The sequence below is a fragment of the Salvelinus namaycush genome, chromosome 1 (assembly GCF_016432855.1).
Source record: "Salvelinus namaycush isolate Seneca chromosome 1, SaNama_1.0, whole genome shotgun sequence".
Taxonomy (NCBI): domain Eukaryota; kingdom Metazoa; phylum Chordata; class Actinopteri; order Salmoniformes; family Salmonidae; genus Salvelinus; species Salvelinus namaycush.
In genome coordinates this window covers 3,486,949-3,501,589 of record NC_052307.1, presented here as the reverse complement: position 1 = coordinate 3,501,589, position 14,641 = coordinate 3,486,949, and the positions used below count along the sequence as shown (strand labels likewise).

General features: G+C 44.3%; 1 protein-coding gene across 1 annotated transcript in view; it reads left to right on the top strand.

The window, feature by feature from the left end:
• The window catches only part of LOC120050101 (electrogenic sodium bicarbonate cotransporter 1-like), a 150,561-nt gene that overhangs the window by 62,308 nt on the left and 73,612 nt on the right, over positions 1-14,641 (top strand). Inside the window, exons 7-9 of the mRNA XM_038996746.1 lie at positions 558-712; positions 789-902; positions 1,155-1,329. Coding sequence (XP_038852674.1) covers positions 558-712; positions 789-902; positions 1,155-1,329 — 444 coding nt within the window. The remainder of the gene's footprint in view (positions 1-557; positions 713-788; positions 903-1,154; positions 1,330-14,641) is intronic.

Here is a 14,641-nt window from a genome sequence, read left to right as displayed (position 1 = left end):
ACTTTTTTTTACTATGCAAGTCAGTTAAGAACAAATTCTACCCCGGCCAAACCCTCCCTTAACCCGGACAATGCTGGGCCAATTGTGCACTGCCCTATGGGAAGGTATCAGCTATGATGTCAGAAGAGGTAAGCAGAGCAAGGTTTCAGAGCAAGGTGTCAGCTATGATGTCAGATGAGGTAAGCAGAACAGAGCAAGGTGTCAGCTGAATACATGTCTGAGTCCCTACTAAATACTATGCTGCCTGTATAAATCAGTCAGATAAATGCTATACAGGTATGCTGTCTACTAGTTGAACATTCACATTCAGTCCAAACCAGCTGAGATGTTGCTGATATTCACAACTGCTTTGTTTTTCCCAGCTTTTTCTGAGAACTCACTGAGGCCCCCTACTGGGCACCAACTGCCAGCTCTCACTTCATATTTAATTTAATCAGTAGACAATTTGAACATTAACTTTCTACTTTACAAGAGTACAAAACAAACGACATAAATATGAAAATAAAAAGCCAATTAAAATCCAAGTGTTGTTGAACTGACGACTTTGTCTTATGCAGGTGTTCCATGACATAGCGTACAAGGCGAAGGACAGAGAGGATCTGCTGGCTGGCATCGATGAGTTTCTGGATGAGGTGATCGTTCTGCCCCCGGGGGAATGGGACCCGGCCATCAGGATAGAACCGCCCAAGTCTGTACCCTCTGCTGACAAGAGGTTAGCATCCATCTGCTGACATGATATGCTGTTTTATGTGTTTCTATACTATAGTCCTCTATACTGTGCTTCTCAGGAAGAACATGTACGGTGGAGGCGACAGCGGCCAGATGAACGGAAACACCCCCCATGATGGGGGAGGAGGGGGAGGGGGGCACGCCGTGGGAGACGAGCTCAAGAAGACAGGCAGGTGAGTCAACTAATAAAACGCTGTACTGATGAAGGCTGAAACATCAAGCTTTTAATAGTTGCTTGAATATAATAATACTTTTTTAAAGGTGTGTGATCATTGCGCTTATCGTTTCAATGATGATAAATAAATATACTGCTGCACCTCGACTCCCGTTTCTCAACCAATAAAATGTATGAGTCTCAGGATAGGTTAGTGAGTCAGGACAGGGCAGGAAAGGACAACCAGATTGTTTTTCTTCATGATATTCAGGTTTTGTGGAGGCCTCCTACTTGACATCAAAAGGAAAGCTCCATTCTTCGCCAGTGATTTCTACGATGCGTTCCACATCCAGGCACTGTCGGCCATCCTGTTCATCTACCTAGGAACCGTAACTAACGCCATCACCTTCGGAGGGTTGCTAGGAGACGCCACCGACAACATGCAGGTCAGGCTCTTCTTTCTGTCGTGAGACCTTTGTTATGAACTGCATTAAAGGTGCACTCTTTGATTTCAGATTCCTCCCAGTTAAACTAAACTATCAGGATGTAGATACTGATAGTTTAACGGCCCTGATCTACATCCTGATAGGTTAACACCCCTGATCTACATCCTGATAGGTTAACACCCCTGATCTACATCCTGATAGGTTAACACCCCTGATCTACATCCTGATAGGTTAACACCCCTGATCTACATCCTGATAGGTTAACAGCCCTGATCTACATCCTGATAGGTTAACACCCCTGATCTACATCCTGATAGGTTAACAACCCTGATCTACATCCTGATAGGTTAACACCCCTGATCTACATCCTGATAGGTTAACACCCCTGATCTACATCCGGATAGGTTAACACCCCTGATCTACATCCTGATAGGTTAACACCCCTGATCTACATCCTGATAGGTTAACACCCCTGATCTACATCCTGATAGGTTAACACCCCTGATCTACATCCTGATAGGTTAACACCCCTGATCTACATCCTGATAGGTTAACACCCCTGATCTACATCCTGATAGGTTAACACCCCTGATCTACATCCTGATAGGTTAACACCCCTGATCTACATCCTGATAGGTTAACACCCCTGATCTACATCCTGATAGGTTAACACCCCTGATCTACATCCTGATAGGTTAACACCCCTGATCTACATCCTGATAGGTTAACACCCCTGATCTACATCCTGATAGGTTAACAGCCCTGATCTACATCCTGATAGGTTAACACCCCTGATCTACATCCTGATAGGTTAACAACCCTGATCTACATCCTGATAGGTTAACACCCCTGATCTACATCCTGATAGGTTAACACCCCTGATCTACATCCGGATAGGTTAACACCCCTGATCTACATCCTGATAGGTTAACACCCCTGATCTACATCCTGATAGGTTAACACCCCTGATCTACATCCTGATAGGTTAACACCCCTGATCTACATCCTGATAGGTTAACACCCCTGATCTACATCCTGATAGGTTAACACCCCTGATCTACATCCTGATAGGTTAACACTCCTGATCTACATCCTGATAGGTTAACACCCCTGATCTACATCCTGATAGGTTAACACCCCTGATCTACATCCTGATAGGTTAACACCCCTGATCTACATCCTGATAGGTTAACACCCCTGATCTACATCCTGATAGGTTAACACCCCTGATCTACATCCTGATAGGTTAACACCCCTGATCTACATCCTGATAGGTTAACACCCCTGATCTACATCCTGATAGGTTAACACCCCTGATCTACATCCTGATAGGTTAACACCCCTGATCTACATCCCGGACCCATTGTTTTATATCTTTTTCCTAAAATGACATACCCAAATATAACTGCCTTTAGCTCAGGACCTGAAGCAAGAATATGTATATTTTTGATAGCATTTGAAAGGAAACACTTTGAAGTTTGTGGAAATGTGAAATTATTAATGTTGGAGAATATATCACATTAGATCATTTTTTTTTTGGAATGGCAATTCAGACAAAATTAAAAGGGACTATTTATATAATTAATATGAATTTGGAGGACAGAAATGATTAAATATTAAAGCATTAGGCCTCTCAGTAAAGGATTCAGTCATACAAAAGTTATACTTAAATCCGAAATGGTTCTCTAGTAAATTGGTAGGAATGTCCCCATGTTCAAGAACAGCCATTTTCCCTTTTTTCAAATTACAAACCAAAACATGGGTTCATTGTTTTTCATTATCTTTTTCAAAACAGTGCAACACAAACAACGCAGAGTTACACATGAAATACACAAACGTACAGTCAATAACACAATAGAAAAAAAGCTATGTTCAGTGTGTGCAAATGAGGTAAGATTAGGGAGGTAAGGCAATAACTAGGCCATAGTCAAGAAGTAATTACAATTTAGCAATTAAACACTGGAGTGATAGATGTGCAGAAGATGAATGTGCAAGCTGAGATACTGGGGTGCAAAGGAGCAAAAAATGTATATAAATAACAATATGGTGATGAGGTAGTTGGATGGGCTATTTACAGATGGGCTATTTACAGGTGCAGTGATCTGTAAGCTTAAAGTTAGTGAGGGAGATATGTGTCTCCAGCTTCAGTGATTTTTGCAATTCGTTCCAGTCGTTGGCAGCAGAGAACTGGAAGGAAATGCGGCCAAATGAGGAATAGGCTTTGGGGGTGACCAGTGAAATATACCTGCTGGAGCGCGTGCTATGGGTGGGTGCTGCTATGGTGACCAGTGAGCTGAGATGAGGCGGGGCTTCTAGGTAGACTTATAGATGATCTGGAGCCAGTGGATTTGGCGATGAATATGAAGCGAGGGCCAGCCAACGAGAGCATACAGGTCGCAGTGGTGCGTAGTATATGGGGCTTTGGTGACAAAACGGATGGAACTGTGATAGACTGCATCCAATTTGCTGAGTAGAGTGTTGGAGGCTATTTTGTAAATGACATCGCCGAAGTAAAGGATCGGTAGGATAGTCAGTTTTAAGAGGGTATGTTTGGCAGCATGAGTGGAGGGTGCTTTGTTGCGAAATAAGATGCCGGGCAGTGAGATGCCGGGCAGTGATCGGTTGAAGAGCAAGCATTTGGTTTTACTTGCATTTAAGAGCAGTTGGAGGCCACGGATGGAGTGTTTTAAGGCATTGAAGCTCGTCTGGAAGGTTGTTAACACAGTGTCCAAAGAAGGGCCAGGATGTAGATCGGTGCTACAGGGTGCAAATTTCTGTTTGAAAAAGCTATCCTTAGCTTTCCTAACTGCCTGTGTATATTGGTTCCTAACTTCCCTGAAAAGTTGCATATCGCGGGGGCTATTCGATGCTAATGCAGTACGCGACAGGATATTTTTGTGCTGGTCAAGGGCAGTCAGGTCTGGAGTGAACCAAGGGCTATATCTGTTCCAGGTTCTACATTTTTTGAACGTAGCATTCTTATTTAAGATGGTGAGAAAAGCACTTTTAAAGAATAACCAGGCATCCTCTACTGATGGAATGAGGTCAATATCCTTCCAGGATACCCGGCCAGGTCAATTAGAAAGGCTTGCTCGCAGAAGTGTTTTAGGGAGCGTCTGACAGTGATGAGGGGTGGTCGTTTGACCGCAGACCCATTACGGATGCAGGCAATGAGGCAGTGATCGCTGAGATCCTGGTTGAAGACAGCACAGGTGTATTTAGAGGGCAGGTTGGTCAGGATGATATCTATGAGGGTGCCTGTGTTTACAGATTTGGGGTTGTACCTGTTAGCTTCATTGATAATTTGTGTGAGATTGAGGGCATCTAGCTTAGATTGTAGGACGGCCGGGATGTTAAGCATGTTCCAGTTTAGGTCACCTAACAGTACGAGCTCTGAAGATAGATGGGGGGCAATCAATTCACATATGGTGTCCAGGGCACACCTGGGGGCAGAAGGTGGTCTATAACAAGCAGCAACGGTGAGAGACTTGTTTCTGGAAAGGTAGATTTTTAGAAGTAGAATTTCGAATTGTTTGGACACAGACCTGGATAGTATGACAGAGCTTTGCAGGCTGTCTCTACAGTAGATTGCAACTCCGCCCCCTTTGGCAGTTCTATCTTGTTGGAAAATGTTATAGTTAGGGATGGAAATTTCAGGATTTCTGGTGGCCTTCCTGAGCCAGGATTCAGACATGGCTAGGACATCCGGGTTGGCAGAGTGTGCTAAATTAGTGAGTAAAACAAACTTAGGGAGGAGGCTTCTAATGTTAACATGCATGTAACCAAGGCTTTTACGGTTACAGAAGTCAACAAATGAGAGCCCCTGTTGAATGGGAGTGGAGCTAGGCGCTGCAGGGCCTGGATTAACCTCTACATCACCAGAAGAACAGAGGAGGAGTAGGATAAGGGTACGGCTAAAGGCTATAAGAGCTGGTCGTCTAGTGCCTTCAGAACAGGTTTCTGGGCGCGGAATAATAGATTCAAGGCATAATGTACAGACAAAGGTATGGTAGGATGTGAATACAGTGGAGGTAAACCTAGGCATTGAGTGACGATGAGAGAGGTTTTGTCTCTAGAGACATCGTTTACACCAGGTGAGGTCACCGCATGTGTGGGAGGTCAAACACATGGGCTTGCTAAGGCATATTGAGCAGGGCTGGAGTCTACAGTGAAATAAGACAATAATCACGAACCAAAACAGCAATTGACAAGACATATTGACATTAGGGAGAGGCATGCATAGCCGAGGGATCATAGGGACCAGTGGGAGGCTAGGCGAGCTGGAGACACGGCAATTCAGACAGCTAGCGGGCCGGAGATAGCAGGCCAGCAGAAGGGCCTTAGGGTGGACGTCGCAATGGAAGAAGTCTGTTGTTGTAGCCCCCTCGGACGGTTACGTCGGACAGACCAGTCGTGTTGGATTGGCAGGGCTCCGTGTAGGTAGTAAAAGGGTACAGGCCAATTGCCAAAATAGGTATTGTAGCCCAAAGAATTTGCTGATGGTCCTCTTCAGCAAACAGTCCGTTATGCTCTAGACAGCTAGCGGGCTGCGTCTAGCGGATGGGCCTTCAGGGGACGTCACGATGGACGCCTGTTGAAATGTACCTGTTCCACCAGTCATGGTGGAATCGGCGGGGCTCCGTGTCAGCAGTAAAAGGGGTCCAGGCCTATTGCCAAAATATGTATTGCAGCCCAAGGAGTGGCTGATGGACCTCTTCAGCTAGCCGGGTGATGGGCCTAGTACGAGGCTAATTCCAGGCTCACTGGTGCTTGCTTCTGGACAGAGACATTAGCCAGGGGGTAGCCACTCGCATAGCATCTAGCTAGTTGCGATGATCCATGTGAAACGGTTCAGAGCTTGCGGTTGAAAACCGGAGCTGTGGAGAAAGAGCAGTCCGGTATGCTCTGGGTTGAAATGCGCTGTGCAGACTGGCAGGAGTTGACCAAGTGAAGATTACCTGATGACCGCTAGCAGTGGCTAACTGACTACTATCTAGTAGCTAGTTAGCTGGCTAGCTTCTGTTGGGGGTTCTGGCTCTAAAGTATAGAAAATAGCAGATCCATACCACATTGGTTGAGGCGGGTTGCAGGAGAGTATGTTGAAACTGAGGTTAAAAATATATACGTAATATACACGAAGGGAAAAAATATATATACAGTACATGGGACACGACAAGACGAAGACAAAGACGTCTGAACTGCTACGCCATCTTGGCTGTCATTAATATAGAGAACATAGAGAACATAAAAAAATGCTATGGTAATAAAACATTTAAGTTTACACACTCGCAAGAATGTCATACATGAATGTTCATTAGCTTCCCTACAGAAAAGACACAACACAACCTTCACACGTCTAGATGGCCGGGCGGGGTGGGTGTGGAGCCAGTTCACACGTCTAGATGGCCGGGCGGGGTGGGTGTGGAGCCAGAGACAGCAGTGGGGTCAAACTGTAGAACCCAATTCCTACATTTGAATACAAAAATAGATTTTTTTCAAACAAAACTACACTACATTTTATCTCTGGGACCCTCAAGATGACAAATCAGAGCCAGATTACTGAATGTAAGTACATTATTTACCTTCAGAGGTGAATGTATCAAACCAGTTGCCCTGATAAAAGTGTTTTGTTGTTGTGCACTATCCTCAAACAATAGCATGGTATGTTTTTTCTGTAATAGCTACTGTAAATTGGGCACTGCAGTTAAATTAACAAGAATTTAAGCTTTCTGCCCATATAAGACATGTTTATGTCCCGTAAAGTTGGCTGTTGTATACAACGTTTTCTAGCCATATTATCGCATATTGAGCAACAACCGTTCCGGTTTAGGGACACTGATCCTGTAGATATTTTATTGTTTGTATTATCTTTTATCCAGATCTAATAGCCCACCCAATCTACCTACCTCATCCCCATATTGTTTTTATTTACTTTGCTGCTCTTTTGCACCTCAGTATCACTACTTGCACATCATCATCTGCTCATCATCATCTGCTCATCTATCACTCTAGTGTTAATCTGCTAAATTGTAATTACTCTGCTACTATGGCCTTTTTATTGCATTACCTCCTCACGCCATTTGCACATACTGTATATAGACTTTCTTTTCTTTCTACTGTTTTATTGACTGTTTATCCCATGTGTAACTTTGCTTTATCTTGACCAGGTCGCAGTTGCAAATGAGAACTTGTTCTCAACTAGCTTACCTGGTTAAATAAAGGTGAAATAAAATTTAAAAAAATATGTCATCTTCTCTTACATTCATTTCACATTTCTACAAACTTCAAAGTGTTTCCTTTCAAATGGTAATAAGAATATGCCTATCCTTGCTTCAGGTCCTGAGCTACAGGCAGTTAGATCTGGGTATGTCATTTTAGGCAAAACATTTAAAAAAGGGTCTGATCTTTACTATCAGGATGTAGATCAGGGGTGTTAACCTATCAGGATGTAGATCAGGGGTGTTAACCTATCAGGATGTAGATCAGGGGTGTTAACCTATCAGGATGTAGATCAGGGGTGTTAACCTATCAGGATGTAGATCAGGGGTGTTAACCTATCAGGATGTAGATCAGGGGTGTTAACCTGTCTGGCTCCGGGGTTCCGCTAGCGGAACTCCTCCCACATTCCACTGAAAAGGCAGAGCGCGAAATTCAAAAGAAATTTTTTAGAAATATTTAACTTTCACACATTAAGTCCAATACGGCAAATGAAAGATACACATCTTGTGAATCCAGTCAACATGTCCGATTTTTAAAATGTTTTACAGCAAAAACACCACATATATTTATGTTAGCTCACCACCAAATACAAAAAAGGACAGACATTTTTCACAGCACAGGTAGCATGCACAAAGCCAACCTAACTAACCAAGAACCAACCAAACTAACCAAGAAACAACTTCATCAGATGACAGTCTTATAACATGTTATACAATAAATCTATGTTTTGTTCGAAAAATTGGCATATTTGAGGTATAAATCAGTTTTACATTGCAGCTACCATCACAGCTACCGTCAGAAATAGAACCGAAGCAGCCAGAGTAATTACAGACACCAACGTCAAATACCTAAATACTCATCATAAAACATTTCTGAAAAATCGATGGTGTACAGCAAATTAAAGACAAACATCTTGTGAATCCAGCCAATATTTCCGATTTTTTAAAGTGTTTTACAGCGAAAACAGAATATAGCATTATATTAGCTTACTACAATAGCCTACCACACTACCGCATTCATTCATCAAGGCACGTTAGCGATAGCAATAGGCACGTTAGCGATAGGGAATAAACCAGCAAAAGATACTAATTTTCACTAACCTTCATAAACCTTCATCAGATGACAGTCCTATAACATCAGGTTATACATAAACTTATGTTTTGTTCGAAAATGTGCATATTTAGAGCTGAAATCAGTGGTTATACATTGTGCTAACGTAGCAACTTTTTCCCAGAATGTGCGGATATTTTTATGACACTCAACTATTCTGTTCACTCTAACTATTCATAAACGTTACTAGAAAATACATGTTGTATAGGAAATGATAGATACACTAGTTCTTAATGCAATCGCCGTGTTAGAATTCTAAAAATAACTTCATTACGACATCCAGCTTAGTTATAGCGAGAGCGTGCCCAAAATCTGGGCGCAAACGACTATTTCACATGTTCGACAAATATATGAAATAGCATCATAAAATGGGTCCTACTTTTGATGATCTTTCATCAGAATGTTGTACAAGGGGTCCTTTGTCCAGAACAATCGTTGTTTGGTTTTAGAATGTCCTCTTCTCCAGTCAATTAGCACGGAAAGCTAGCAAAGTAGCGCGAAGCTCTCCTTCCTGAACAAAGGCACACAACGCAACACGCCTAACGTCCCGAATAAATTTCAATAATCTAATAAAACTATATTGAAAAAACATACTTTACGATGATATTGTCACATGTATCAAATAAAATCAAAGCCGGAGATATTAGTCGTCTATAACGGCAGCTTTTCAGAAGGCAAAACCAGGTCCCTTCACGCGCTCTCCAGAAAACAGGAAACTGGTGACACGTCATGCCGAGAGCTTTTATTCGACCCCAGATCAAGTTATACACTCCATTTCTTCTCTCACTGCCTGTCGACATCTAGTGGAAGACGTATGAAGTGCATGTATACTGATATATATGAAGCCCATTTATAGGCAGGCCCTAGAACAGAGCATCGATTTCAGATTTTTCACTTCCTGTCAGGAAGTTTGCTGCAAAAGGAGTTCTGTTTTACTCACAGATATAATTCAAACGGTTTTAGAAACTAGAGAGTGTTTTCTATCCAATAGTAATAATAATATGCATATTGTACGAGCAAGAATTGAGTACGAGGCCGTTTAAATTGGGCACGATTTTTCCCCAAAGTGAAAACAGCACCCTCTGTCCTCAACAGGTTAACCTATTAGGATGTTGATCAGGGGTGTTAATCTATCAGGATGTTGATCAGGGTTGTTAATCTATCAGGATGTAGATCAGGGGTGTTAACCTATCAGGATGTAGATCAGGGGTGTTAACCTATCAGGATGTAGATCAGGGGTGTTTTTTATTGGTGGATCAGCTTTAATATTACAGATTGTTGCTTCAATGAATGTAATTGTCTGCATCACTTCCCCCATATACACTTTTGTAAAATATATCCACAAACATACATAGAAACAGTAATAATGATATCAGACCTTCTTGTTGCGTGTCCGATAATCTACCGTTTATATAGGATTGGTTAAAACATGCTAATAATGGTCCTCTGAGTATATCAAATAAGGTTTGGGTATACCTCCACTGGTATGCCATCCAGCCCTGGAGTTCTCCCAGCCTTAAAGGCTTTAATTGCATCAACAATTTCCTCCTCTGTAATTTGGCTTTCACATGAGTCTTTCTGTACAGATCTTTATTTTTATAATATATTACAATGGATCTTTCTTGAATAAGTTCCTCCATTTCTTTTTCCTCTAATTTACTGAGCCTCTATGCTACAGTTTACTGAGCCTCTATGGTACAGTTTACTGAGCCTCTATGGTACAGTTTACTGAGCCTCTATGGTACAGTTTACTGAGCCTCTATGGTACAGTTTACTGAGCCTCTATGATACAGTTTACTGAGCCTCTATGGTACAGTTTACTGAGCCTCTATGGTACAGTTTACTGAGCCTCTATGGTACAGTTTACTGAGCCTCTATGGTACAGTTTACTGAGCCTCTATGGTACAGTTTTTATGGCCATCTGTACTGTTAGTCCTTCAATTTCCTTTGTTCATATGCACTCTTTTGACCTAAATTGCTTTTGTTTTATAGATGAGTACTGAATTGCATGTTCTCTAAAGGCACATTTAAAAGTGTCCCATACAATAAGGGGATCTGCTGTACCTATGTTATGTCGGAAAAATGCTGTTATAAATTCTTCTGTCCTTGTTAAATCCAGTAGGCTTTGATTAAATTTCCAATATCCTCGCCCACTTGGAGTAATATATATGCCAATTATGTGATGGTCCGACCGCATTCTGTCCCCTATCAAACACTCTTACTTTTGGTGCCAGAGAGAATGACATAAGAAAGTAATTAAGGCGACCAGCTTGATTAAGCCTCTGCCATGTATATCTCACTAGGTCAGGGTATTTAAGCCTCCATATATCCACTAATTCCAATGTATCCATGACATTCATGATTTCCTTAAGTGCCTGAGGGTAATAGTTTGTAGTGTGATTTCCTTTACGGTCCATAGAGGTATTTAAAACAGTATTACAATCTTCCACCATAATAATAGACTCTAGTGTTGCTTGTAGAGTTGATCAATTCTTATATATATTTTCAAAGATCAGGGGTGTAAAACTATCAGGATGTAGATCAGGGGTGTAAAACTATCAGGATGTAAATGTTTTTGAACCTTTATTTAACTAGGCAAGTCAGTTAAGAATAAATTATTATTTACGATGACGACCTAGGGACAGTGGGTTAACTGGGCAGAACGACCTTGTCAGCTCAGGGATTCGATCTAGCAACCTTTCGGTTACTGGCCTAACGCTCTAACCACTAGGCTACCTGCTGGTTACTGGCCCAACGCTCTAAACACTAGGCTACCTGCTGGTTACTGGCCCAACGCTCTAACCACTAGGCTACCTGCTGGTTACTGGCCCAACGCTCTAACCACTAGGCTACCTGCTGGTTACTGGCCCAACGCTCTAACCACTAGGCTACCTGCTGGTTACTGGCCCAACACTCTAACCACTAGGCTACCTGCTGGTTACTGGCCCAACGCTCTAACCACTAGGCTACCTGCTGGTTACTAGTCCAACACTCTAACCACTAGGCTACCTGCTGGTTACTGGCCCAACGCTCTAACCACTAGGCTACCTGCTGGTTACTGGCCCAACGCTCTAACCACTAGGCTACCTGCTGGTTACTGGCCCAACGCTCTAACCACTAGGCTACCTGCTGGTTACTGGCCCAACGCTCTAACCACTAGGCTACCTGCTGGTTACTGGCCCAACGCTCTAACCACTAGGCTACCTGCTGGTTACTGGCCCAACGCTCTAACCACTAGGCTACCTGCTGGTTACTGGCCCAACACTCTAACCACTAGGCTACCTGCTGGTTACTGGTCCAACGCTCTAACCACTAGGCTACCTGCTGGTTACTGGCCCAACGCTCTAACCACTAGGCTACCTGCTGGTTACTGGCCCAACGCTCTAACCACTAGGCTACCTGCTGGTTACTGGCCCAACGCTCTAACCACTAGGCTACCTGCTGGTTACTGGCCCAACGCTCTAACCACTAGGATACCTGCTGGTTACTGGTCCAACGCTCTAACCACTAGGCTACCTGCTGGTTACTGGCCCAATGCTCTAACCACTAGGCTACCTGCTGGTTACTGGCCCAACGCTCTAACCACTAGGCTACCTGCTGGTTACTAGTCCAACGCTCTAATCACTAGGCTACCTGCTGGTTACTGGCCCAACGCTCTAACCACTAGGCTACCTGCTGGTTACTGGCCCAACGCTCTAACCACTAGGCTACCTGCTGGTTACTAGTCCAACGCTCTAACCACTAGGCTACCTGCTCGTTACTGGCCCAACGCTCTAACCACTAGGCTACCTGCTGGTTACTGGCCCAACGCTCTAACCACTAGGCTACCTGCTGGTTACTGGCCCAACGCTCTAACCACTAGGCTACCTGCTGGTTACTGGCCCAACGCTCTAACCACTAGGCTACCTGCTCGTTACTGGCCCAACGCTCTAACCACTAGGCTACCTGCTGGTTACTGGCCCAACGCTCTAACCACTAGGCTACCTGCTGGTTACTGGCCCAACGCTCTAACCACTAGGCTACCTGCTGGTTACTGGCCCAACGCTCTAACCACTAGGCTACCTGCTCGTTACTGGCCCAACGCTCTAACCACTAGGCTACCTGCTGGTTACTGGCCCAACGCTCTAACCACTAGGCTACCTGCTGGTTACTGGCCCAACGCTCTAACCACTAGGATACCTGCTGGTTACTGGCCCAACGCTCTAACCACTAGGCTACCTGCTGGTTACTGGTCCAACACTCTAACCACTAGACTACCTGCTGGTTACTGTTCCAACACTCTAACCACTAGGCTACCTGCTGGTTACTGGCCCAACGCTCTAACCACCAGGCTACCTGCTGGTTACTGGCCCAACGCTCTAACCACTAGGCTACCTGCTGTTTCCTGGCCCAACGCTCTAACCACTAGGCTACCTGCTGGTTACTGGCCCAACGCTCTAACCACTAGGCTACCTGCTGGTTACTATCCCAACGCTCTAACCACTAGGCTACCTGCTGGTTACTGGCCCAACACTCTAACCACTAGGCTACCTGCTGGTTACTGGCCCAACGCTCTAACCACTAGGCTACCTGCTGGTTACTGGCCCAACGCTCTAACCACTAGGCTACCTGCTTGTTCCTGGCCCAACGCTCTAACCACTAGGCTACCTACTGGTTACTGGCCCAACGCTCTAACCACTAGGCTACCTACTGGTTACTGGTCCAACGCTCTAACCACTAGGCTACCTGCTGGTTACTGGCCCAACGCTCTAACCACTAGGCTACCTACTGGTTACTGGTCCAACTCTCTAACCACTAGGCTACCTGCTGGTTAATGGTCCAACTCTCTAACCACTAGGCTACCTGCTGGTTACTGGCCCAACGCTCTAACCACTAGGCTACCTGCTGGTTACTGGCCCAATGCTCTAACCACTAGGCTACCTGCTGGTTACTGGCCCAACGCTCTAACCACTAGGCTACCTGCTGGTTACTGGCCCAACGCTCTAACCACTAGGCTACCTGCTGGTTACTGGCCCAACGCTCTAACCACTAGGCTACCTGCTGGTTACTGGCCCAACGCTCTAACCACTAGGCTACCTGCTGGTTACTGGCCCAACACTCTAACCACTAGGCTACCTGCTGGTTACTGGTCCAACGCTCTAACCACTAGGCTACCTGCTGGTTACTGGCCCAACGCTCTAACCACTAGGATACCTGCTGGTTACTGGCCCAACGCTCTAACCACTAGGCTACCTGCTGGTTACTGGCCCAACGCTCTAACCTACCTGCCGCCACCTAAACTATTAAGATGTAGATCAGGGGTGTTAACCTATCAGGATGTAGATCAGGGGTGTTAACCTATCAGGATGTAGATCAGGGGTGTTAACCTATCAGGATGTAGATCAGGGGTGTTAACCTATCAGGATGTAGTGGGGTGTTAACCTATCAGGATGTAGATCAGGGGTGTTAACCTATCAGGATGTATATCAGGGTTGTCAAACTCATTTTTCCCAATTCGCCACATTCAGTTTTCACCGTGGCCTACTTAAAAATAATCATATTTCCTCTTTGGCTAAAATTAGCAAAATATAGTACTCTATCCATCACTTTTGGAATTGTCTCTGACAGTCTAGCGTTTGTGTTGATGATGTTTAGCTAGCTGGACAGAGTGAAGAGTATATCATTTATTATAGTTATTTCAATGTCAATTAAGATCGTTTTCCCCCCAGAACGTTTTTCAGTCATTTGTATTTTTACTAAAACCTCCTGCCAGTGCCCCTCCCCTTCCCAGTTGGATGACAGTGAAGTTTCAGAGAGAGAACAGATATTTCCTCTTGGGCAGGAAGCCCCCTCACTCCTCTCCCATCCTCTGTAGCCCATCACCATGAGCACGGTTCAACTCCCTGCTGCAGTCTTCTACTCTGCTTCTGTGTTAGGGTTACACTCTGTTATAATGCACTATAGATGTGTTATAGCGCATAAAGCTGTGTTCTAATGTTTTAAA